Source organism: Homarus americanus, unplaced genomic scaffold (genome assembly GCF_018991925.1).
Source record: "Homarus americanus isolate GMGI-L3 unplaced genomic scaffold, GMGI_Hamer_2.0 scaffold37032, whole genome shotgun sequence".
In the NCBI taxonomy this organism is placed as follows: domain Eukaryota; kingdom Metazoa; phylum Arthropoda; class Malacostraca; order Decapoda; family Nephropidae; genus Homarus; species Homarus americanus.
In genome coordinates, this window is record NW_024731852.1 from 182,612 (window position 1) to 209,151 (window position 26,540).

General features: G+C 39.4%; 1 protein-coding gene across 2 annotated transcripts; it reads right to left on the reverse strand.

The window, feature by feature from the left end:
• Positions 1–3,082: 3,082 nt before the first annotated feature.
• Positions 3,083–24,342, reverse strand: LOC121867897. Of its 2 annotated transcripts, none has more exons than XM_042368020.1 (15): positions 23,998–24,342; positions 21,534–21,649; positions 21,075–21,270; positions 17,540–18,105; positions 16,877–17,005; positions 15,218–15,301; positions 13,789–13,899; positions 12,610–12,723; positions 12,103–12,239; positions 11,675–11,779; positions 11,265–11,506; positions 10,580–10,755; positions 10,243–10,340; positions 9,772–9,904; positions 3,083–8,857 (listed from the first exon to the last, which is right to left on the reverse strand). In XM_042368020.1, exons 2-15 carry the CDS (start codon positions 21,565–21,567, stop codon positions 8,433–8,435), a joined length of 2,550 nt encoding a protein of 849 aa, XP_042223954.1. In that variant the 5' UTR covers positions 21,568–21,649; positions 23,998–24,342; the 3' UTR covers positions 3,083–8,432. The 2 variants fall into 2 exon arrangements, with proteins under 2 accessions (XP_042223954.1, XP_042223956.1); XM_042368022.1 differs by having other exon boundaries at positions 10,243–10,337; positions 23,998–24,335.
• Positions 24,343–26,540: the final 2,198 nt, after the last annotated feature.

Here is a 26,540-nt window from a genome sequence, read left to right on the forward strand (position 1 = left end):
AGCTGAACAAAACAAACACAGCTTCTGTCACAGGGTCGACCAGCCTACCTACCAGCTGAACAAAACAAACACAGCTTCTGTCACAGGGTCGACCAGCCTACCTACCAGCTGAACAAAACAAACACAGCTTCTGTCACAGGGTCGACCAGCCTACCTACCAGCTGAACAAAACAAACACAGCTTCTGTCACAGGGTCGACCAGCCTACCTACCAGCTGAACATAAACAAACACAGCTTCTGTTACATCCCCACCAATAAAACACCACTTAAAACTCAGCGAAGGATACGTATAAAAACAACTTTGATTGGACAAAGTCGTCTGCTGAGTGAGAGACACTGGCAGAGTTTCAGTAAAATGGGTTTACGGCAATTTACATCTGTCCTTTGCATCGCCTCATGTATAAGTTCCCAGCCACTCCGGAATAACAGTTCCTCTTTCTACCCTTCCCTCTTTTACTCGTCCATGTGTAGACTAACAGTGTCAGAGCACCAGACTAAATGTGTGTGGTGTGGTGGGAGAGGGTGAGTCTGACAGGATGTGGAGGTGGGGGCTATATGAGGAGTGGGGACGGAGGAACTACCATCAGGTCATCAACAATACAACAAAAATATTACCATGGAGCCTCGTGTGCCTCCTTGTACTGAAAATAGCTCCTTTATCTATTAAATATTATTATCCATAAGGTGGGAGTGGAAGAAAGAAGGGAGCGAGGGAACGGGCAGAAAACTGGGTGGTGCCATGACACACTTACCCGAGTGTTACCCGGGAGTTGTGCAGACAACTGTACCACCCCTCCCAAGGCTGGTCCTGGTCTGGTCCAGCAGTGTAGTAATTAATACGGTAATATTGGTTCGTGGATATAAACATAACCATAGCTTGTACTTATGTGAACTAAAGGCTGCTGCTGTTAAAGGAGAAGCAGGGAAACTTTGCCAGAGTTGTTTACCTAACTACAGGATACAACCCACATATATATATATATATATGTGTGTGTGTGTATGTGTGCTGATAACCACAAGGAAACAAGAAGTTCCCAAGCGCTTTCGTGTAATTCACATCTTCAGGGGTGAGAAATGGACCTAAAAGCTTTTCTGGTAGTTACCTTACAATAGTCAACAGTCAACAGGCATTCCCAGTCTCCTCACAACAGTCCACAGTCACGTCACAACACTCCCAGTCACCTCATGACATTCAACAGTCACCCCCAGTCTAGTTACGTCACCACCACCTGTGTTAAAAGACCCTTGGGATAAAGACACGGACGGACACTTTGTGAAGTTGTGACCCTTCAATTAATCACTACTACCTGGGGAGTGGGGTGGGGTGGAGTGGGGTGAGGTGGAGTGGAGTGTGGGGTGGGGTGGGGTGGGGTGAGGTGGGAGGGGGTGGGTGGGGTGGGGTGGGTGGGTGGGTGAGGGGTGGGGAGGGGTGGGGTGGTGGGGTGGAGTGGTGGGGGTGGAGGGAGGTGGGTGGGGTGGGTGGGGGGGTGGTGGAGGTGGGGTGGGGTGGGGTGGGGTGGGGTGGGTGGGTGGGGTGGTGGAGGGTGGGTGGGTGGGGTGGGGTGGGGAGGGGTGGGGTGGGGGGTGGGGTGGGGTGGGTGGGGTGGGGTGGGGGGGGGTGGGTGGGTGGGGTGGGGTGGGGTGGGGTGGGTGGGTGGGTGGGGTGGGGTGGGGTGGGGGTGGGGTGGAGGGGTGGTGGAGGGGGTGGGTGGGGTGGGTGGGGTGGGGTGGGTGGGTGGGAGGGGGTGGGTGGGGTGGGGTGGGGTGGGTGGGGGGTGGGGGTGGGAGGGGTGTGGGTGGGGTGGGTGTGGGGTGGGAGGGGGTGGGGGGGTGGGAGGTGGAGGTGGGGTGGGGTGGGTGAGGTGGGTGGGGTGGGGTGTGGGGTGGGAGGTGGGGTGGGTGGGGAGGGGGGGGGGTGGGGTGGAGGGAGGGGGGTGGGGTGAGTGGGGGTGGGGTGGGTGGAGGGAGGGGGTGGGTGGGGGGAGGGTGGGGTGGGGGGGTGGGTGGGTGGGAGGTGGAGTGGGGGGTGGGTGGGGTGGGTGTCGGGTAGGGTGGGGTGGGGTGGGGGTGGGGTGGGGTGGTTGGGGTGGGTGGGTGGGGTGGGGTGGGTGAGGTTGGGATGGGGGGTGGGTGGGGTGGGGGGTGGGGTTGGGTGTTGGGTGGGTGGGGTGGGGAGGGGTGGGGTGGGAGGTGGGGGTTGGGTGGGGTGGGTGGGGGTGGAGTTGGTGGGGTGGGGTGTGGAGGGGTGGGGTTGGGTGGGGTGGAGTGGAGTTGGGTGGGGTGGGGGGTTGGGTGGAGGGAGGTGGGGTGGGGTGGGGTGGGTGGGGTTGGGTGGAGGCTGGGTTGGGTGGAGGGGTTGGAGTTGGGTGGAGGGGTAGAGGGGAGTGGGTGGAGTGGGGTGGAGTTGGGTGGGTGGAGTGGGGGGTATGGGGTGGGAGGCTGGGGTGGGGGGTGGGGTGTGGTGGGTATGGTGTGGGTGGGGTGGGGTGGGGGTGTGGGGTGTGGGTGGGGGTGGGGTGGGGGGGTGGGGTGTGGTGTGGTAGAGTGGGTGGGGTGTGGGGCCTGTGGTGGGGTAGGGTGGGGTAGGGTGGGGTGGTGGGGTGTGTGGTGTGGGGTGGTGTGGGAGGTGGTGGGGTGGGGGGAGGGTGTGGGGGAGGGTGTGGGTGGGGTGTGTGGGGTGGGTAGTGTGTGGGGTGTGGGGGAGGTGTGGGGTGGGGGGTGTGGGGGTGTGGGGAGAGGTGTGTGGGTGGGGTGATGGGGTGGTAGAGAGGTGTGTGGGGTGGTGGGGGTGTGTGGGGTGTGTGGGGTAGGGGTGTGTGGGTGGGTAGAGGTGTGTGGGGTGGGGTGGGGTGTGGGGTCGGGTAGAGAGGTGTGTGGGGTGGGGTAGAGAGGTGTGTGGGGTGGGGTAGAGAGGTGTGTGGGGTGGTGTAGAGAGGTGTGTGGGGTGGTGTAGAGAGAAGTATCATGGGAATCAGCAGAACTAACACTCTGTAACAAATGTTGGAGAGCAGTATTAAACACAATATATTTTCATGTGTCTCATACTTGACACCCACTACTACCAAGGTATTCAAACATCATATGACATTCCTTTAATATGTTTTATTACAGCTTGAGTTGTCCTTGCATAATTAGAAAGACCTGTATTATAATTGCAAGATGGTAGCATTAGTATACAGTAGAGTACCAACATACAGCCTTTAAAGGAAGTAACATATAGTGCATATAATTATAAAATTTTGTTTGCAACTATTCTATATACTGTACTGTAATATTAGATTTCTGAATCTACCAGCCATACCTGCAGTTTGTGTTCACTTGTCTCATAATGTGTTCCATGTTTTTCAATGATGTCAAACTGCTGTAAAATTGGCCCCAAACTGCTATTGTCAAGTTCCTAATAATAATAAGCCAGTTCACATGAAAAGTATCCTGTGACCTTGTGTGACATTTGTGTACATGAAGGGTGACCATAAAGTTGATGTACAGGAGCCTTCTTAACGGAGATTCCGGCCCAGGAAGAAGTCTTCCCTAGAGCCTTTGAGTTTACAGTCTCCTGGCATCTTGCTTGGTGCTTAGCATTCACACAACTAATAACAAATTATGTCATATGACAAAACATTTTGTCATTTACTGTAAATGTTGTCAGTGTCAGCACTTGGGTGGTAACACCGCTTTAAACTCATGATTCAAGATGGACTGAAGTCAAGACACATGATATAAAATTAGACCTACTATCCACATTAACACTGGGTTTGGTTTAAGCACAAAATAAATTATTGTTAATTCTAAATTTTGGCATTCAATAATTTAAATAAAAATTTGTTCCTTAAATTCTAAATAATTTTGCCTATATCTTTTGTTTGTTAATTATTAAATAAAATTTAAAAGATACATATGATGAGAAGATATAAACTACATTAATTAAATCCATCAACATAAAATGAATCTATTTTTACAGGTTTACCAAACTACATTACCGGTATTATTCTACAGAATTTATATAATTGAAATAAAGTTCAACCAGGTAAAGATGGACCTACATCAATAATAATAAATGTGAGAAATATTAAATACCCTACAAGTTAGCACATGATATTTGAGATTCCATCATGACTGATAATCAGTACAAGTATTTGGTTTACATAGTCCCCCCATAACTAATTTGTGTCAAAAAGTTGACCAACTACTTACAGTATGCGAGTTACTTCAACAAATCAAGAGGGACTTCCGTAAAACATAGAAGACTAATCATATCCCATGGCAAAAATCAAAATTTTGGACACCGATTCTCAAAATATTACTCATTAAAAGCCCCTTCCAGTTGGTTATTAAGAATTTATCTAATTGGCTGACTTTAGTTACAGCACAAGAAAGCTTCCCAAATTATTAACATTTCGTTGAATCTCCAGCTAAGCTTGACACATTCTTTTATTCCCAGTAAGTAAAGATTATCTAATGAATCTTTGAGAATAAGGACTTTTGTTATGAAACCATTATCACAGCACATCTCAACCCAGCGACCACTCATGTACTACATCTCCAAAATATAATAATGGCATAATTATATTTTCAACAAGAACTAAATATGTCCATTTCTAAAAACCTTTTAGCTAACAGAACTAAATATATAAAATAATGGTACATCATCTGTTTAAACAACAACACATAATAATAATAATAATAATAATAATAATAATAATAATAATAATAATAATAATAATAATAATAATAATAATAATAATAATATTATTATTATTGTACAGCATTGTGAAATATTATTAACACAATAAAAGAATCAAGAGGACTAGAAATCAATAAAATTTCTTGAGAAAACCAAAACAAGAAAAATAGCAAGTGCATGTATGTTTATCAGTGCAGTACTACACTTAAACAAAATAAATGAGTGAACAGTATTTTAGGTAAATCAATGATTGTTAAGTAATCATTTAAAATATATACCCAGTATATTACATCATACAAGTTGTATTTACAGTACCTAAATTTAATTTAAAACAATTTTAAGTACCGATACATTTCAATCCTTCCAGTAACATGACTCACTGACCTTAATTTCAGTCCACCTACTCAAAAGTAATTTGAGGTTCAAATATAATGTCAATAATTAGGCTTCCATGTTGCATATTTGCCTGATAACCGATGAAAGTTTGCCCCTTGTAGTGTCAGTAAGTCAAAATGATCACATGAAACATACTTGCATTATTTCTCTCACTCACTCATTCACTCCATATAAACCCATAAATTGGAAATGTAAGAATTATGGAATGCATTGATTACATATGACATAAAACTAGGCAGTCATAGGCAGTTCATCCTTTAAATATAATGGTATACTTGATGTTTGAAAATTGACAAAATTACTGTCAGAGCTTCCTTTGTCAGCACAGATTTAATTCTCCATAATTGGTAACGTTCAAATTAAGGAGAATCAATTGGTTTAGTAGAGCATGAAATATACAATTAAACTTTAAATACTGTCATGTCACAATTCCTTAACCCATATGCTGGTGCTGTATAGAGACAATTAATCTTGAAGTGGCAAAATCCATACAATTATTAATAGCTGGTTGTGTTGCTGTTTGTAAATAATAAAGGTTTAAACTCTTAAGGCAAGTCAGAATCATGGTGCATCACACAATATATCATGCATTAACACCAGATTCATTGGGCAATCAATGAAAGTCCTAGATTACAACTGGCTATGCACACATTAATGAAGGTAACTGAATACATCTGCAAAAAATTATGATAACTGTACAGATTGAAACTTATTTAAATACTGTACTGAGTGTTTTTTTCTTCATATCCTTATGTCCTCAGCCAATAGGGTAATGATAGCATTTAAGGAAACATAATATATGGATCAAAGTAAAGACTAATAAAGCTGAGAGATTATACATACATGTTGGATAAAATGCCAAAACAATCACCATGAGCAACACTCCCAGGACAGAATGGAGGAACCTATTAAAAAGGATTAATGCCTCGGAAATTTTGTTTCATGATAATTTTGACAGCCACCCTTGCTTGCACTTTTCATTTCCATTTCCCATTACGAACCATAACTGTATTAACTGATGTTTAAGTACAAGAAAGTTAATAATTTTCTTAACAGTAATTACATCCCAATATCATACCATTATTTGTGTGTGTAAAGGCACATCCAAGGCATCCTATTTGCATTATACATCCCACAATCAGTGTTTCTTCACATAACAGTCTCTCATCACATTAAATCGAAAAGTAAATCTACAAAAAATTACATTCATAAGCCCATCTGCCATCATCTCAAAACGTATCTCAATATAAGTGCATACAAGTATTCATTCTTGATCCTCAATGTTTTACATTACTGTAGTTGAATATCATGTAGTATGATCATGTGAAGATTATGCACCCAAGCTTATTTCACCTGAATATCAACCACTCTAATGCTACCTGGGGGTTAGGATGTGGTGGGGTAGGGTAGGATGGGATGGGGTAAGGTAGTTAATCTTTAAGTAAAATCAATTGTGGTACCTTATCTTCACATGACACTATAAATATACAATAAAAACTTCTCTCTTAACTAATTGTATACTTATTCAAGATGATGAGGGGCAGGTAACAAATAACAAATCCTGTGGATATCCTACATACTGCAAATTGTGACCAAAAGGGATATGGGACAATACAATCCCAAACAAAGATTATGAAGGCCTCAGCATTATGAGATGTACACTCCTGTGTTACACAAGCTAGATGTAAATAAAATAAGAATTACAGAGATATGTAAATAACAGATACTGTACATTGGAGCTAAACTGCTCTTTTAAAGTTTAACTCTGTGATTGCAATATGAACACCTTCTTGACATAGTTTAATCTCTTCAAAACCTTATTTTATCATTCATGACTTATAACCTTCATTGTAGAAGATTCAGTTTTCCTTAATAATAGGAGTTATCAAAGAGTCTAGCAATGTGATAGTCCTTATTCACTTTATGTAAAAGTTTCGCCTTGATGCAATAGTTTCAACTCATTTATGTGAGAATTGAGTAAAGTTTTCTTACATACTGTATATTTTCCTACACCCAACAAGCTAACACATTGTATGGGTGCCACCACTTATTAGAGAATGATATAATGAGGCTCCTCTGTATTTACTTCTCATTGTAATAATGATAGTTATATAACTTTACCTATATCAACCTCACTCTATCCCATCTATAAGGTGTTGGAGGTGCACCAATCATCACCACCAAATCATACTTAGCCTTCTTCCAGTATTTTTTACCAGATGACTGCCCAAATAGCCACTACTCCAAATTGGCCTTAGTCCTAACATGCCCTAAACTTGCCTAACCACACCATTAGGGATTGAGGTCCAGTCCTAATGGGCATCAATATTAATGGTTAGGTCAAATCAGGTTGAGACATATTAGGATACGGGCCCATTTGTCCTGCAACTGTTTAACCACACAGTACTCGAGGGTTTTTTATATAAGTTAAAACACTGTACAGTGATACCTCCTCTAACCTTAATAATAGAGAGGAGGAAGTGTGCATTAAGCAGCTCTCCTTCAAACTTAAGAAATACTATTATCCTCTCATAATTACAATAAGTAATAATATTAGTGTAAATAATAAACAGTACAGTAAATGTTCATAAACTAAATGTAATAAAATACCAAATATTTATAACCATTAAAATTAAATCAAATAATTTATATTGTATATATATATATATATTAGGTATTAAGGTTGATAACACACATAGCTTTGATAATTGCGGGTTCAGTTTAGCCACTGCTGACACTCCTCCATTCTCTCTTATCTGGCACAATTCACTCTTGACCACACTTATCCAGCATAGTGCATTCTTGGTCATATTCATCAAATTTCACCACAGTCCTGCTCCAATACTTCACTCACTCTTGACACTTCCTTTGACCTATACATAAATAAAGATTAAATTATCCACAATCAACACTTCCTATTAGTGCTTACAAAAATGGATATTGGTGCATGTACTGATCATGGAGAAAATTTACCAATATAAAACAGAAAAAAATAGCTGAAAGCATAATTAGCTTTATAAAGGTGAGGTACATTTTGCTGTTAATAAAATCCATTGTTTTAAAACTAATGAGTGAAATGTCTATCTGAACCAATCTTGTGGTCTTCCAGATGTTTAGTCATCTTGGTTGCACTGCCACTGCATGATTACCTAATTCAGCACTTACTTTTTATCTTGAAGCCACTGACATGTAGAACCATATACCAAGACAATTTCTCAAAGTTATTTAATGTGGTTGATTCACAGAATACCATGCATATCACAAACTAGCACATGCATTAATATGAGAAAATTAAAATTTCTTACAGCAATATGTGTGGCTTCTACTGTGAAACTTCAGTGAGACAACTGCTTCAATGTGACACTAACTCTGTATCAACCTGACAAATGCCGTCTGTGTGACGCTGAACAGCACTGAGAGCCAAGACAGCCGCTCTTGTGTCTGTCATGACATCTCCAGCTAAACTCACCTCGTCCTCCCTATCATAACTTGCATATGGACTGAGATCATCAGTCAAACACAGAGCTTCATCATCATTATTTTCTTGACTGTTTAGAGATGTGTTCTCCTCGAGTACAGTGGGTTTGTTATCACAGGCATTTTCTTGGGGTTGTGTGTACCCTCCTGCTGCCAAGGGTGTGTGGCAGTCAGCATCTGCGGCATTACTGTGGCTTGTTGCACTTGAACTTGCATGGTGGCCAGCAGACTCTATATGACTGTTCTCCTCAGCCTCTTCTGCTGCACTGTTAACACTTGCTGAGGCAGAGTCATCATAATCTGAAAATAAATAACTTGATTAATGCACAAAGAAAATAAATTAAATAATTACTGTTAATAATTTTCTCTTTTAACCAACCACTGACAATATTAATATTCCTCCAGGCATTTTAACTTAATTCATTCTTGATATGTCTTTTACTGTATAGGTCAACAAATCTTTATCCAAAATCCAGAAACCAAAAATAATTTTAATAATCCCAACTGTATGTGAGCGTGAAGTCATACTTCAGAATATTTTGAATAAAATAATAACAATATTCTAATAAACTTTATATCAACTATTTAGTAAAATCTTTAGTTCCGGATAGCTGTGATGGTAGCTGCTCAAAGGCTTTATGTGACAAGGACTGGTGTATGAGTCAGAAGTGTGGACACTTTCAGTAGACACCAGAAAGAGATTGAAGGCCTTTGAAATGTGGTGTTATAGGTAAATCCTAAGAATAAGCTACACTGACATGAAAACAAATGAAGAAGTACTAAGATTGGCAAAAACTTGAAGAGAAATACTTGAAATGTACAGATAAATAGAAATGAGATACAGTACTTTGGTCATATAATTAGGGGTGAGGAGATAATAACAGAAATATTAATGGGTAAAGTTGAGGTTAGGAGGGCCAAAGGAAGACTGGGAGGGATGAGTGAAATTAAAAACTGGGTCCTCAGAGAGATACAAAATCTTCGAGTATTGGTAAAAAACAGGCCTAGAACGTTTAGAGTAGAGGACTGCGGTTGCCAACCCTCATACAGTATATGCGGACCTCCTCTACATCACACTGCTTAGTGAGCTACCATCACAGCTATCCATAACTAAAGATTCCCGAGCCTTTCTATCAATGATGGCCACCACTTAATTGTTAAGGCATAGATGAATACATAAAAGCTTTAAATGTTTAAACACAACCCACAAATACCTGTCTCTTGGAGGGGTGAGCTTATATCTAGCAAGGGAGCATCCTCTCTCTCTTCCATGCTCTCATCTTCACTGGAGTCTGCAATTGCTGATAACAAAGGTACGTCCTCGGTGTCTGCAGGCGGTGCTGGGTCCTGAGAGAAGCCAAAAGAATGCATAAGAGATTGGTGATCCTGAGAGAAGGGAAATGTATTCATATTGTATCTATGTTTCTTTCTCGTCTTAGTAGTCCCAGAGACTATCACAGAGAATTCATCTGTGAGGGAAACAGAAAACTTTCATGTGGTTCTTGCCTCAAGTGTCAACTAAGAAAGGACATGTGCATATAGAGGGAGAAATAAACATACCAGTACCTGTGGACCCGGAGTATACCCTGGACATACCTATGGACTAGAGTGTCCAATGGATATACCACTGGTCCTCAAGAATTCAATAAACATATCTGTAAACCTGAAGTATGCAACAGATTTACCTGTGGACCTGGAGGGGACACTGGGAAGAAGGCGCCAACCTTAGCTCTCTCCTCACTCTCTTTCTCCTCAGTGGTGCGTCTACCTCTTGCTTCACCTGCTGGTTCAACAGAGAAAGTCATAACTCACACATTCACTTCCATGCGTTAATGAGTACAATAACTGTGATTTGTAACAAACTCAATTTGGTTTAAAAGAATTAAAAAGATATCTCTAATTTCCTTCAACAATGAAATGTCAATTACTCCATGGGTATATAGTGGATTCAAATTAAAAAAAAAAACATTTCAATGTGTATGCTGTACAATAGTCAACGCTTCCAGAAAGTTAGTACCATACCAGTAAAACTAGCTCTTCGAGATGTGTGTCCTGTTCCTGCATCATAAGTATGTGTTGAAAGAGGAGCACCTTGAGTTCGAAGTGGCGCGGGTAATGGGGGCAACATTCCTTCTGGAGGTGCCGGAGGTCGTCTACGTTGACGTCTCCAGTGCCGGCTCAAACTACCACCGAACAGTCTGCAAGCATCATCAATAACTTCAGTTTATTACAGCAATAAAGGAACCACAATATCAACTACCCTTTCATATCCTATACAAAAATGCAATGGATATTTTTCACTCTGTTTGTACACTACCGGTAAAGTACTATACATTCTCTCCCTTTTCTACGATGAACATTCTCCCTCAAGCATCCTTATCCATGTACAACACACACTCATATACTCCTTTGCTATATTTTTACACCCCATCTTTGTTTCTCCTCTACTATTTAACTCTATGCACTTCTTCTGTCAATGATCCCATGTTTTTTCTTTACTCAAACACCAAATATTCATCACTTCTTATTATTATCTAAATCATCATGTCACAGTATTCCTTTCTATATCTCCAAGTATTTCCACTTTTCATACATTTCTTAATTACTGTACTCATATTACATCCTCTTTTCCAACCCACAAGAATGAGAAACACAAGGTCCTCTTTACCACAAGTGAGATGGCATATCAGTGACAATATATACTCACAAGGCTGAAGGATCATTAACAGCCACAGAGTATGAAGGAGGTGGCTCCCGCTGTAACAAGTGTTGCTCGAGACGGGAGAGAGGTGCCAGTGGGGTGGAGCGTCGACCAACTCTTTGGCCATGGTGTTGTGCCCTGCCAATCCCCATGCGCAGTGCATACAGGCGACAAGTACACCCAACGGCAATTACCAACAGCAGTGAACATACCAGCCCACCCATTGCTGCTGCCACTATTACAGAGTTCTGGAAGGAAAGGATAAGTGGAGGTAGTACAAATTATCTCTGGAATGATGACTTAAATCAATAGAATTAGTGAGAACCGAATTAGTTAAATTTCTTTATATTAAGACAAAGCTCAGCTTTATAAAGGAATTTCTAACATCAAACACAAAAATATGGAGATATACTTACTCTCAAGCAGTCCTCTTCATCACTAACATCTCCACAGTCATCAAACTGATCACATCTCCAAGCATCACGTATGCATCGCCGATTTGCACAGAGGAAAGCTCCGTGCTGAAAACAAAAAATTAGAAGCTCTTATTTCAAACTCATCACTTGAAATAGAAATGTGAGATTGATGCTGAAATCTCGGAGTACAACTAAATAAGGCAACTCCTGAATATGCCTGCCATCACAAGAACCCTGGTCTCCAGATAAATAAGGTCTTATACATAGTGTACTTTAAGCTTTATTGATTAGCGATTCACAGTTCTGGATGTTAATTTTAATCTAAATGGGGATACAGTACTACTGACCTCAAAAGCGACATAAGGCTCAACAAATGTGTTCCATTATCACATGTTAAGAAAGAGACTCTGGGTTAACATAAACATTACCTGAGGGTGACATAACTCTGGGGTACAGTTATCTTCATCAGAACCGTCGCTGCAATGTGAGGCTCCATCACAGCGCTGGGAAGATGTGTAGCATCCTCCACCATTATTACACGGGATCATGTGCCGACAATGTCCTCCTATCACACATTAAGTTAACATCAAAACATAAAATTAATTATCTTAAACCACTAAAGAATAAAGTCACAAATTACTTTCATCAACGACATTACTTACGAAACAACCAAAAATTATTGTTGCATCACAATCTACATCAAGAGAACTCAAACTGAATGTTCAAAATTAAAATCTCCCTCTTTCATTACTATACTATTTGTCAATTAATCCAGCATCTTAACACTGAAGTTACTGCCATTAATTTAAACAGTACTGTATACATGTATAAATATATCATATATACTGTAATCTCAAGTCTTCCTCCCTCCCAACTAATATTTTTAAATGAAGGAACATTAAACAGTGGTAATATTATAACAATCTTTTCCATACCACAGTCAATTTCATCCTGTCCATTTGGGCAGTGGAGCACACCATCACATCTCTGTGTCTTGGAATCGTAACAGAACTCAGAGTTTGGTCCACAACGAGTTCGATTAAAGCAACCTGAAATGCCAAAATGCAATCAATAATAGAATGGTATGTACAGTCGGGAACAAACGTTTGCTCTCAGTGATGAAACTGAGTCACGGAAATGAGTCTCCGAATTTACTTACCCTGACTGTTTCATCTCATTTGGGATCGATGCTGCTTCATTTTGGGCAGAAGCAAACTTTTGACCTCGACTGTACAGACACCTTCCACAACAGTTACATTGCCAGACCAAAATATCAGAGAGAATAAGAACTTTTTCCCCTTTGTTTAACAAAATAAGACATTATTTTGGATTTGCAGCTTGATTTTAATTGACTATGTCCAGTTTTGAAGAATGTGTGACATCATCATATCTCACACAATTTCCCTTCACTTGCTGTTACACAATCATTACTACTGCTATAAAAGATGTGTTCTGCTATAATGAAAGCTTGAAGGAGAAAATAATAAGTAACCAAATAAGATAATGTCTTGGAAAACAGGGAAAGTATCAAATGAGTGGTCTAACATTATAATAATACCCTTGTATGCAGGGAAAGATAGTAATGAAGAGTGCAAATACAATAGGAGAATCAACCTACTGGGGAGGGAACAGGGGGATGACATACTTCTACATTAACAAATCACAATAAAACATACATAAGATTGGAATGAATCAGAATGCTCTAAGGTTCTAGTACCAGGAATGACTTACCTGATGAACGCACTACAGTATATGCCTCTAACAGATTCAGTGTGGTCGTAAACAGTAAGGTGTACAGGATATTTGGAATGACAGAAAAGGAAGAGAGAGTATATTGCTGGGTTGAGGAATGTAATGGGCATGTGAGACAGTTGCAGGAATGTAGAGGGGCAATAGAGGTGGTGTGCCGAGTGGATGGAGGGAAACCACTGACATCATGGGAAGAAAAGGTGGAACAACATATAGAGGAAAGAACGGGGTAGATGAAGGAAATACATAGAACAAGGGAAAAAAATTGTAGCAATAAGAAGGCCTGGGAACTCTCTGTTGTGGTCATCCCCTCAGTGGGGTGTTAACTAAGGAGTCACTGAGGCATCACAGGCAAGATTACTTACTACAATATTTTTCGTCAGCTCCATTCCGGCAGTCTGAGATATTATCACAGCGCCTTGATGCCTTGTAGCACTCAGTCCCTTCCCCACACCACCATTCATCAGCATCACAACCTGAAATATTAAAATTCATGTGTTTGTTTCTATATACAACATGATGCATACTGTTTAGTAATGGAGTATAGTACAGAAATGTAATCTCCTCTATACTGTGTGGTGGTACACCACCACACATCCCTCTTACTGATATGCTTTCTAATTTTTTTTTAATAATTTTAAAATACATGTACAATATATCTTCAAAATCAATCATTCTATCTCAGGTTGAAAATAAAGATGGCATTTGTCCTAAAAAAAAGAAAAAAGGAAAATCACTCTCCCTCTGAAGGTAACATATCATCATATGCTAATGCCAAAATTTCTGAGTCCAACTTGGGCCAAAACATTCATGAATAAAACTGGAAAATGCTCACTATCAAACTCACTCTAGATATTCATAACATGAGGCTGTATATTAAATTTCTTTTTATTCAAAGAAATCTTTCTCAAGTTACCGAGTAGAAGAGAATGTTGCAGGGCAGGCAAAGAAAAGTTCAATGGAGGCAAATATTCTGTGACTCTCTTGTATAATGCGTAATATTATACTGTACTGTATACATAACAATGGAAACCTAAAACATCAGTCAGCAGAGATGAAAACAACAAAAATACACTATACAGTACCAGTATACAGATGATTCTGTTGTCCAGTATATATAAGTACAGCACATTACAGCTCCTCCCCGACTTACGACCTACTCGACTTACGACCACCCGGACATACGACCGCCTCAGTCGTACCAAAATTTTGTCAAATTAAGTATTTTCGAGTCCAAATGTCAGTGACTGCGCTGTGTGCTGACAAAAAAAATTTTTGTAATACACTTTAAAATGGCTAGCAAGCTTAAAAGTGAGAGTTTTGTGGTGCTGAGAAGAATAAGAGACACCCATTTTAGATTTTCTATGTACAGTATTATTTAAGCATTTTCGATTTACGACCATTTCGACTTACGACCTGGATTTGGGTCCCTAACCCCATCGTAAGTCGGGGAGGAGCTGTATTATGTATTATTTTCCAAGTGCTATAATCTATCTCAAAATAGTGTAAATTAACTCAGGAAAAAGGAGGAGTTACTAGAGAAGCAAGATGAGGATGTTGTGGTGTAATTTGGGAGTGTAGCTCCTGGACAGGTTGAGATGTGAAGATTTTAGTGAAAGACCAGGAAGACCGGTAAGGTGAGAGGGGCAAGGCTAAGGAGGTCTGGTTATGTGGTGAGAAGAGGAGGAAAAAGAAGAAGAAGACAACTCCAAACCTCTGGGAATGGCTAAAGGAAGAAGTAGACTGTAAACTGATATTTCTAAATAATGTTGGTGCAGTAGCTACAGTACATACCAAAACAGCCTAACTCATCTTCCCCTTCCTGACAGTGCCACCGTCCATCACAATGTTGGCTGTCTGTCATGCCAGCACAACCAGCTAGAGGAAAAGGAAAAAGAGTACTGTAGTATATAACGAAAAGAAATAGTACAAACTAACAATTAAATAGATCTATTTATCAGTGAAAAAGATTCCGATGATAATACACACATCGTCACTTCCCCAACTAAAGTTCAGCCATATGTAAGAGAGAAAGCACAGAAATTTGTCTCTTAAGGTTGTATTTGTAAAGGCAACTTCTTATCTTAATGTTAAACTAACCAAGTTCCTCATCAATTATTCCTTTCATACATACAGTAGGCTCTCACCAATAAAGTTCAATAGGTGCCTGAAAAACACCGTTATTAGCGAAAACGTTATTTGTGTGACATTAAAATACATGTAAAAAGGGTTTATTGGTGCCGCTGCCACAAGAATTTCACCCATTTTTTCCCCTTGAAGCCCTCCTAACACTTTTTGTTAGCTGAAATAAAAAGAATTGCTATTCAATCATCAAAATAAAGAGTTTGAGTAATATAACACTTAGCTTGGGGGAGTTTTTGAGGTGCTTTGTGTGATGATTGTTCCGTATCTGAGGGTCACTAACACTTGCACTGTCTTTCATTCTACAAGCTAACCATTTCACAAGAAAATGCTCTGTTATCACTAACAACCTGTTTCTATCGCCTTTATCATTCATAGCTCGCCTCGCATTTCCATCACTACCGAAATATTTTTAGCCAGCACAATACTTTTCTTGGTCTCCTCCAAGTTCCTCTTAATAATTTGCACTGTAGACTCAGGACAGTTCAATTTCCTCACTTTAAAAATTCCCAGTCATTCAGGTGGCAAATCACTCCCTCCTCCACCTCCCCTAGCCCCCACAGGCAAAAAATGCGAAAGCCATTATTGATCACCGACCCTAACAACCACTGGTTATAGTGGCGAAAATCTCACACGTGGGCACAGCGCTGTATTCCACTGAGCGTGTGTGAGAGTGAGGCGGAGTGGACAACTACGTCATCAACATGGCGGCAAACAAACACTATCATTGATGCGCTCGGACGCTTCCCGCGAAATTTCCGTTATTCAAGAGAATCCAGACGTTATTATCGAAAATGGGTATCTATTGTAACTTACCGTTATTGTCGAAAACGTTATTGTGGAAGTCGTTATTGGCGAGAGCCTCCTGTATATTCATTAGGTCATCTGGTTACCTAAAATTGACTCAAAACTTCTATCTAAAAATGCTGTACTGTACTATCTTTTACAGATTAATCATGAGCCAAGGATTCATTTAAAGTCGGGTTCCAACTCACAGCTGGATGGATTGTACGTGTCCCAGTCATGACTCTTAGGATCAGATGTGAGCAATGTAACTTGAGCTCAATAGAAAAATATATATTTGCTTCCTATAATGGAGCTGTTACAATATAATAAGTATAATTATAAAATGTTCACATCTGTTCCGCATCTCTACAAAGAAAAAGACATACTACCTGTAGTCAAATCTAAACCCAAGCCTTCCCCCATGGCACTGGTCTAATGTAACCTAATGTCTCTCCTCTTAGCCTCTAACACCCTAATTGGTGTATTGTGTCACTTTGTTCACTAATACTATGACTGTTAACTCACCTCCACAACTGGTTTCATCAGACGAGTCAGGACACTCAGCCTGACCATTACATTTCCAAGAGTCAGGAACACACAGTCGAGGATTCACACAAGTAAATTCATCTGATCCACAAACTGTCTCGTTATTGCCTTGAAATAAAAGACATATAAATCAGAAATCACAACACAAACCATATTATACATTAAAAGTTCAAGACGAACACTTGCTAGCAAGTCAAATTTTGCATAACACAATTGTTTTACAATAAAGATCATGATATCATACAGTATACAGCTCCTCCCCGACTTATGACCTATTCGACTTACGTCCACCCGCACTTACGACCTGCCTCAGCCGTACCAAAATTGGGTCAAATTACGTATTTTCGAGCCCCAAAGTCAGAACACAGACAAAATTTTCATCTGTAATTCACTTTAAAATGGCTGGCAAACTTAAAAGTGAGTGTTTTGTGGTGCTGAGAAGAAAAATAGACCCCCATTTTCGATTTTCTATGTGTTATTTAAGCATTTCCGACTTACGACCATTTTGACTTACGACCTGGATTTCGGTCCCTAACCCCGTCCTAAGTCGGGGAGCAGCTGTATATGAAAGCAAGATTAGCAATACCATTTGGGTGAATAGGAAAGTTATCACTAATATTTGTTCCCAAATATTCTACTTACTTATCTGATACTGCAGTGAAAAGTCCAGATGGCTGGTGTCAGCTACAGTGTCAGAGTAGAACTTTATGATCACCCTTGAAGCTTTGGTAATCACAGGAGGTGGGGCTGAGTTGCCACATATATGTCCAGTGGTCTTTGATTCTTCCACAGTAGTGTGAACATTTAAGTCCTTGTTTGTTTCAGTGTTACTATTCTGTTTGGTTTGTGGTGTCTGTGGGTCACGCAAATCTTCAACAGCAGTATTATCAACACTCCAAGGATGACTTTGCCGTTTTCTGTCAATTGAAAATAGCGTAGTCAGATCTTTGTTGTGTCGCTTATCGTGTGAGGTCCTTCTTTTATTGCCAATAAGGTTTTCACCAGCCTTCCTTCTTCTATCTCTCCCAACAGTTTCTCTCCTCCTTTTTGTGCTGTGTGACTCCTTCTTCACCTCATCATTATTAACTTGACTGAGTCGCTGTTTTGCCTTGCCTATGTCAGTCTTGATCATTAACCATTGATGTGGACAGCACTCATGTGATTTTTTACCACAGTTTTTGTCTTCATCTAAGTTAAACTTGCTAAAGCTGTAAAAGGATTTTTTTTTCAAATATAAAAATGCCAAGTGCAGTACAAAATGTACATCATAAAATACTGTAGTATGTAACCAAATGTATAGTACTGTAATATGTACCACATGGAAGCAAGAAAACACGAAGTTCCTAAGCGCTTTCGTGTAATTCACATCTTCAGGGGTGAGTACAGACTAAGGAGAAATACTTGACAAGGCAAATATATATAGTAGAGGAGAGTGAGATTAAGTCCCTAGGGGACCATAGGTGTCCACAAAGGTCTGGTCATTAAGCAGTGACCCGACTAATCTTCATAAGCACAGCAGCTATCCGTAGTCAGGTCATAGGGTAAGATGGCCCAACCTTCTCACCTGGTTACAAATCTTCTTAATTACAAAATTATCCAGTTTGTACATACCATTACTCAAATTCATGTTGACGAATTCGGTATGTTTAACAAAGTTCCCAAGCAGGGGTCCACAATGTTCCGGTTATAAGGCAGTGACCCTTACTAACCTTAAGTCTCTATTGAGAGGTAAAGCTAATCTCATTAAACATTTTCCTTCAACGTCCCCTCCACTGCCATACATGTATGGTCTAATCAAGACTCACAAGCCTAATAACCCTGCAAGACCCATCATTAGCTCAGTTGGGTCAACCTCTTATATGTTATCTAAATGGTTAGTTTCCTTACTAAATCCCCTAATTGGCAACTCTTCTGACTCTAATATTAAGAATAATATGGATCTGGTTGATATACTCAATAACTTACACATTAATTATGATTTTAAACTGGTCAGTTTTGATGTAGCATCACTCTTTACAAAGGTCCCAGTTGATGATTTACTGGAGTTCCTCACAGATGCCCGTCTCAAAAGATGACTTCATCGAACTCATCAAACTATGTATTAAGGATTGTAAATTTGAATTCAATGGAGAATATTATGCTCAAAAATTTGGGATGGCAATGGGTAATCCACTCTCATCAGTATTAAGCAACTTATATATGGAATTCTTTGAGAAGAAACTATTAAGTAATATTTTACCACCTTCAGCAGTCTGGTTTAGATATGTAGATGATGTAATATGTCTTTGGCCATGTAATGAGGACCTAAAAGCTTTCCTGCCACAACTTAATAACTTAGCCCCCTCGATCAAATTCACTGTGGAATTAGAGAATGACTGCAAATTACCATTCCTAGACTGTCTAATCCACAGAATAGGTAACACCTTTAAGTTCAGTATTTATAGGAAACTTACTAATGTGTGTTCATACATAAATTATTATTCTGCCCACCATAATAGTCAAACAGTCAGTATTTTCATCAATGTTTTTACGTGCTCTAAGAATATGCAGTCCGGAATTCATTGATGAGGAATATAAATATATCTATAATATTGGCTTGAACCTTAAGTACCCTAGATCTTTTATAGACAAATGCCTTAACATTACTAAGAATTTTTTTTATAAAACTGATCCTAAGCCCACCCATGACAATAAGAATCTCTTAGTATTACCATTTAACAAAAATCTCTCAAATTCCTATACAACTGAAAACCTGGAACATTAATGTGGCATTTAAAAACTCATGCACTGTAAAACAAATGTTAATTAAGAACTCCCCCCAACAATGCAGGCTGCTGCATTTACAAGGTTTCTTGCAAGGAATGTAATATGTTCTACTTAGGCCAGACAGGTAAAGATCTTGTAACTAGACTTAAACATCATAAATATAGTGTTAGGACGGCCAGGAATCCAATGCTCTGTTCATTCATATAAGAGATAATAAGCACTGCATTGACTGGGATAATGCCTCCTCAATATTACCTTGTAATTCAATTGTCAGTAGGAACATTATAGAATCCAGTCTCATTAAACATACTGAATCTGTCAACATGAATTTGAGTAATGGTATGCACAAACTGGATAATTTTGTGATTAAGAAGATTTGTAACCAGGTGAGAAGGTTGGGTCATCTTACCCTATGACCTGACTACAGACAGCAACTGTGCTTAGAGATGGCATGGTCAATTTCTTTGGATTAAGAAGATTAGTAAGGGTCACTGCCTTATGACCAGAACATTGTGGACCCCTGCTGTCCCCTAGGGACTTGATCTCACTCTCCTCTACTGTATATATTAGCCTTCTCAAGTATTTCTCCTTAGTCTGTACTCACCCCTGAAGATGTGAAATACATGAAAGCGCTTGGGGTGAGGTGTTGATTATACTAAATATATATATAAATATGTATATATATATATATATATACAGTGTATATATATATATATATATATATATATATATATATATATATATATATATATATATATATATATATATATATATATATATATATATATATATATATATATATATATATATATATATATTTAGTATAATCAACACCTCACCCCGCCAGGATTAGAACCCACGGCCCACGACTGTGACCGGGGAACGCTACCTCTGGACCACCAGGATACTTAAAGCAGTCCTAGACTCTGTTATATTTCACACAAAGCCTGTTCAACGAGCTTATGGCGCCATGAACCTCTAATGGGGACTACCCGTATCACTTAGGTGGTCAGAGTAACGTTTTACCAAATCCGGCTTCGAAACACGAAGCCGGATTTTATATATATATATATATATATTTGGTATATATATATATATATATATATATATATATATATATATATATATATATATATATATATATATATATATATATATATATATATATATTTGGTATATATATATATATACTATATATATATATATATATATATATATATATATATATATATATATATATATATATATATATACATATATATATATATATACATATATATATATATATATATATATATATATATATATATATATATATATATATATATATATATATATATATATATATATATATATATATATATATATATGACAAATCTCTCATTATAAAGCTTCCTCCAAAATGGTTCACCTTAAGATGACAGTGTCTTGGTAAGGATTTTGAAGGACCCAGGAGCAGGAGACACGGGTAGGTGGAGCTCCTGGGTAAAGGGGGGAGGTGATGGTTCCTGCAAGGGTGATGAATTGGGCTGCTCCTCCCTCACATGCTATCTTGTTCACAAGTATACCATGGATGTTGCCCTCTGCTATAAATGATGCTAATACCTCTGAAGAAAAAAAAAAGACTAGATATTAGTTACAAATTCCTAAAAGCAGAAGTTCTTCAACTTAATAGAAATAATTAAATCTACCTAACAGCCACAAGTAGTACAAAGAGTCATGGTACAAAGGCTGGTGTCCTGTGTAAGGTTCCCCAGTTATTTTTATTAGTCTTGCAAGGGGTTAGCTATATTTAAGCCCAGCTGTGTATTTGCTTCCACCACTTTTGCATATTAAACTCCAGCAGGTGTACAGTATATCTACGTCTCACCTGCTAATATTATGACCAACACTGGTTGCCTCATCCTGAAGTTCACTACCACTACCTGCTGGCAACCATCAGGAAGATGTGACCACTGCCCTCCATGCCTCAGCTGGCATACACATCTGGCAATTCAAGAAACATCATATATTAAGGAATTTCTGCTTTGAGAATCAGACTTCAGACTCGAATCCAAATTAGGTTAGGTGAGGGTGTTTCTCCATGTCTTCAAGATAACACTCAATTTCAATCTGAACACAAGTCCAGGTTTTAAAAAATGAACTTCTCATTAATCATGTACATGTGGAGATTTATATGCAGCAAACTAGTTCTGAAACATCATTACTATTAACCGAGAGCGGAGAGTCCAATAACAACCAAAGTAACTATCATAAAACTTCCAATGTTAGCTCGTACTGTTACTTTAAAGTACTGTGTACTGTACCCTACATCACATATAATAAATGTACATGTATGTATCATGTATATATATATATATATATATATATATATATATATATATATATATATATATATATATATATATATATATATATATATATATATATATATATATAAAAGACTTAACAAGTATAAAAATAATTACTGTAGGACCTGTAGAGGATCACCTGAAGATTAGGCACCCCAGTCTATTTCAAGAGATGATTAAATAGCATAATGTTAACCTGGATGAACCAAACCTAATTTAAACTATCCCCTCCAGGTGGTGTTATAAGTGTTTGATCATCATGAGAAAAAGCTGCAGTGCTAATCTTCAGGTGATTCCATGTAGATCAAACATGACACAATATTTCTGACCAAGACAATATGGTACAGTACAGTAATGGTTAAAATCATTAGTAATACTCTACTTTAATTACTGGAATCATTTGACGGGGTCTCACTGATACAGTAGTAATTTCTCTTAAGGAAAATATGAACCTAAACTCAAAAGAATTGTGTTTTAATCTTCACACAAAGCAGAAATCTGATGTACAGTACACAAATGTGGCACAAGTGTTCCTTCTCACAAGTTGGTTATCTACACTATAACATTAACATCCTAGCCAAATTTATACTAACAAAAATAGGTTTCTCTTATGTTTTAATGGCGATTTAAAAGAAGGTGGCCTTTATTTCTGGCACTAGTGGTATTTATGGAGATATGACAACGGTTTTCACAGAGTGGGCAGGACTTAAGGGAAAATGTGGTCTTAAAACACTAAAAAACACACCAGTCAAATCTTTAGCAACCAGACCTAACTTTTCCTAATCTAAATTAAGACCAAATTTCACAAAAAATAATTACTTATTTAACCTTTATGGGGAGCATAAAGTGAAGCTACTTGTAACATGAAATGCTTGTTAAAATACAATGCCAAATGTGTTTATCTGACTATAATAAAAATGTTCACTACAGTTTGGACATTTCACTGAAGTATATATGCAATACCGGGTATACCATGTGCTTTGAAAATGTTAATAACAGTATCATTACTCTCCAGAACATACTGAATGGTTTCCCATACATTCGTAGAGCACCAGTCACACGTGGATGCCATAATGCGAATGAATATTTCTTGATGAATTGTTTGCTCGTACGTAAATCTCTCAAGTGATAAGGTACTGCACCGACCCCTATTTGTTCAAAGCTGATCATGTGAAGCTCAAATGAATGAGAATTACAAATAATATATCCCTTAAATCAGGCAATAGTGAACATAAAACCTGTCAATTTTGTTGTAACCTGACCCTGTCTATATCACATACTTAAGAAGTAAACACGTCTGGTTTAGTACGAAAACATGCAAAAAACATGAAGAGAATCGCTTAATGCTCTTCCATCAGATAATTATACACAGTAATTTTACAGTACATATATATACAGTATATTTATATATATATTTTTTTTTGGGGGGGGGGAGGGGATTACTTTTATTTTAAGTTAGGAAAGGTTAGGTCAGGTTGCCATGTGTTTGATTGGAGTTTTTTTTTACTGTTTTAACACCACATATTCCCTCGTCTTTAAAGCTCTGTCCACTTTGTGAAAACCTTTGCTGTATATTCATATATATTCATTAGGGCCAAAAATAAAGGTCATATTCTTTTAAATCACCACCAAAAAATAGGAAAAGTCTGTTTTAGTTAGTAATTTCAGATTATTTACTCAACTAATTCTTTACCTTAATTTGTTTTCACTTATTGGAGTTGCCTTCTTTTCTTACTACCACAACCATATTTATATCAATTTGAATGATGAACAAACTTAAATCCTATGAAATGAAGTCCCATATTTACTGTATTCTTACATTTTCTCTGATAATTCCTAAATTTCTTGTGTAACAGAGAGTGACTCTGGCTATCACCATAAGATTACAAAACAATTTAAGCAAAGGTTTCATGTTTTCCTGCTAACTTCCATTTAATACGGAAATGTTTTTATAAGTAAAGCTACTATATAAAAAATACATACCTGATTCGAGATCAAATATCTGAAGCATAATTCACACCCAATTACAATATATAGCAGTAAACTTGATGTGAGAACCTGTGCTGTCTTCCCTCACCCTCACGTCAGCTGCACCAGGTAAACACTGCCTGAGACTGTGGCCAGGAGGCGGATTTAAGTTCAGATTTCTTTTTGCTACAAGATGAAGGTTTATTATATGAATGGTATATTATCTGTGATCTCTAGTACAGCAGAGAAGACTATGCTAAGTACGGTAAACAGTTAAGTCTGATTAATTCACAAGTATGACAATAGAGCCCAATTATTGTTATTCAGTAAAAAATAACATCAACAATTTATTCTAGTTTTATTGACCTGTAGTCAGTTTTTAATGTTTATTGTTTGTTCTTTGTTTTCTCGGAAATTATATCACGCTTGGCAATACTGGTTGATCAGTGGGATATGTTCAGTAATGTGTAAGGAGACGAGATACACCCTTGAGTAACCTTGAGCTAAGAATCCGGATGCAGTTTGTCGATTTATAGAGTCTTGGTAACACTGAGGGACGCCAGGTAATTACTTCTGTGTCTCATCGATGAATGTAAATTATTAAACAAATTTAGGTAGGGAAGGTGTACGGTGGGAATAGCATAATATACAATTTTATCAGTCACCTTATAGGACTTGGGACAGTTCAGAGTTCTTAGCTCTTATAATTTTTAATTGTTGATGGATTAGTGTACTGTGCAATTACCAACTACTGTATATAGTTCCGCCATTTACCTGCTTATGATATAGTGGGTTCCATCTTCACACGTGGTCCTCAGATACGGTACAGCTCCATACGCTTGTTAGGAGGCGTCGCAGAAGTGGTGTAGTTGCACTGTGCAACTTGCACAGCAGCCACTGGATTTGCATACTCGGGTCGGTAGCACCGTGGAACGTGTACCCATGATAGGTGAGGAAGTTCATCCAGCCATCTTCGCCATGCCGCCCTGTTCTGTTCAGCCATTCGTTCATCCCACCCAACACCTCGTCTCCACTCATCTTGAAATATGATTTTGGCTCTTATGACGCTTGGAGCGATGAGTCCCAGTGGGTCATATATGGAGCTGACCATACTCAGAAGGCCTCGTTTCATCCCCGGTTTCTTAGGGATCTGGACCTGGACCGCTAGTTCGTCCTTCTCCAGGTCTCACAAGATTCCCAACGCTCGTTCAGTGGGGAGCCTGTCGTCTTTCAAAATTACTTCCTTTATTTCCACGGCTTTCTCTGTCTGTGGAATTGCCTTGAGGACTTTCTTGTGGTTACAGACCCACTTCGTAAGTCTGAATCCGCCCTTCTTCATCAGCTGTCTCAGCCGTTGAGTAATTATCGTTGCCTTCCCCGGCGAATCTACTGAGAGAAGCAGATCGTCAACGTAGAAGTTACGATTCGCTTTCTTGTTGTCGTCATGGAGACTTTTCCCGTAATCTTGGAATGTTTGTTGTAGCGCATACCCGGCACATGAAGGGCTCCACATACCTCCAAAGAGATGTACTGTCATTCGGTAAGTGGTGGGGGCCCCTGACAGCTGGTCGTCCGTCCACCACAAGAATCGTAAGACGATTCGATGTTTGGGTACTACTAGCACTTGGTGGAACATCGCCAAGTACAGCCAGACTAGATCGCCAAGCATAAGTAGTAGCTGATACTGGTGTGTGTGTCACAGTGTGTGTGTAAATAAGAAGTAACAACGAGTGAAGTGCCCTTTCTGTTAGAAAATAAAAGGTTATGACAGCTAAGTAACGTTGTGTAAGTAAGGGCGCTGCATTAGTGTTTGTGACATCAGCTGTATAATGAGTCCCTACATTGATTGTGGAGTCTCTGTGGTCGTGTTAGTGTGACATCACTCGTGCGTAAGGCACGTCACGTGTTTACGGGACATCGCTCGTGCGTATGGCACGTGTTTCTGTGACATCACTGGTGCGTATGGCACGCGCTTGTGTGACGTCACTCGTGTGTATGGCACTGTTTGTGTGACGTCACTCGTGCGTTTGTTACGAGTCAGTGTGACATCAACTCCAATTGTGTGATATCAGCGATCGTGGGACGCCATCATAAGTAGTAGCTGATACTAAGCGTTACTGCATAAGTTCATCGAGCAAGACAGATCACGCTCGCTGTTCTGGCAGTCATGGACGTGGAAGGGATTAAGTCAGAAGTGGGGAGCGTGTCCGGCGTGGAACGAGGAGACACTGTCGACGGAGAAACGGACGCCTCACCCACCCCGCCAAGGCAGCGTGAGATAAACCAGTCTCCCGAGAAGAGAAAGGAACCAAGCAGATTATATGCAGACTCACGTCAATCCTCGTCGAGGAAGAAACTTGTGGGTCTGGTGACATCAGGAATAAAGACAACCAGAGAAACGGACGATGAACGCTGCTCGTTATGCCACAGAGATCACCTTCTGGAGATGTGCCGGACATTAAGCAGCATGTCCACGGGAAAGCGAAATTCTCTCGTAATGGAAGATCTTCGCTGTTTGCCTGCCTGGGTCGTATTCACCTGATGACGGCGTGCAGCCA

Bases quoted from the DNA above. Each gene is read 5' to 3' on its own strand.
- LOC121867897 (XM_042368020.1), bottom strand. From the start codon at position 21,567: ATGAGGCAACCAGTGTTGGTCATAATATTAGCAG. The intron at 18,106-21,074 runs GTGAACCATTTT...ATCCTTTTACAG, and splicing joins CAAGACACTGTCATCTTAAG to CTTTAGCAAGTTTAACTTAG. The intron at 13,900-15,217 runs GTATGTACTGTA...TTAATATTTCAG, and splicing joins AGATGAGTTAGGCTGTTTTG to GTTGTGATGCTGATGAATGG.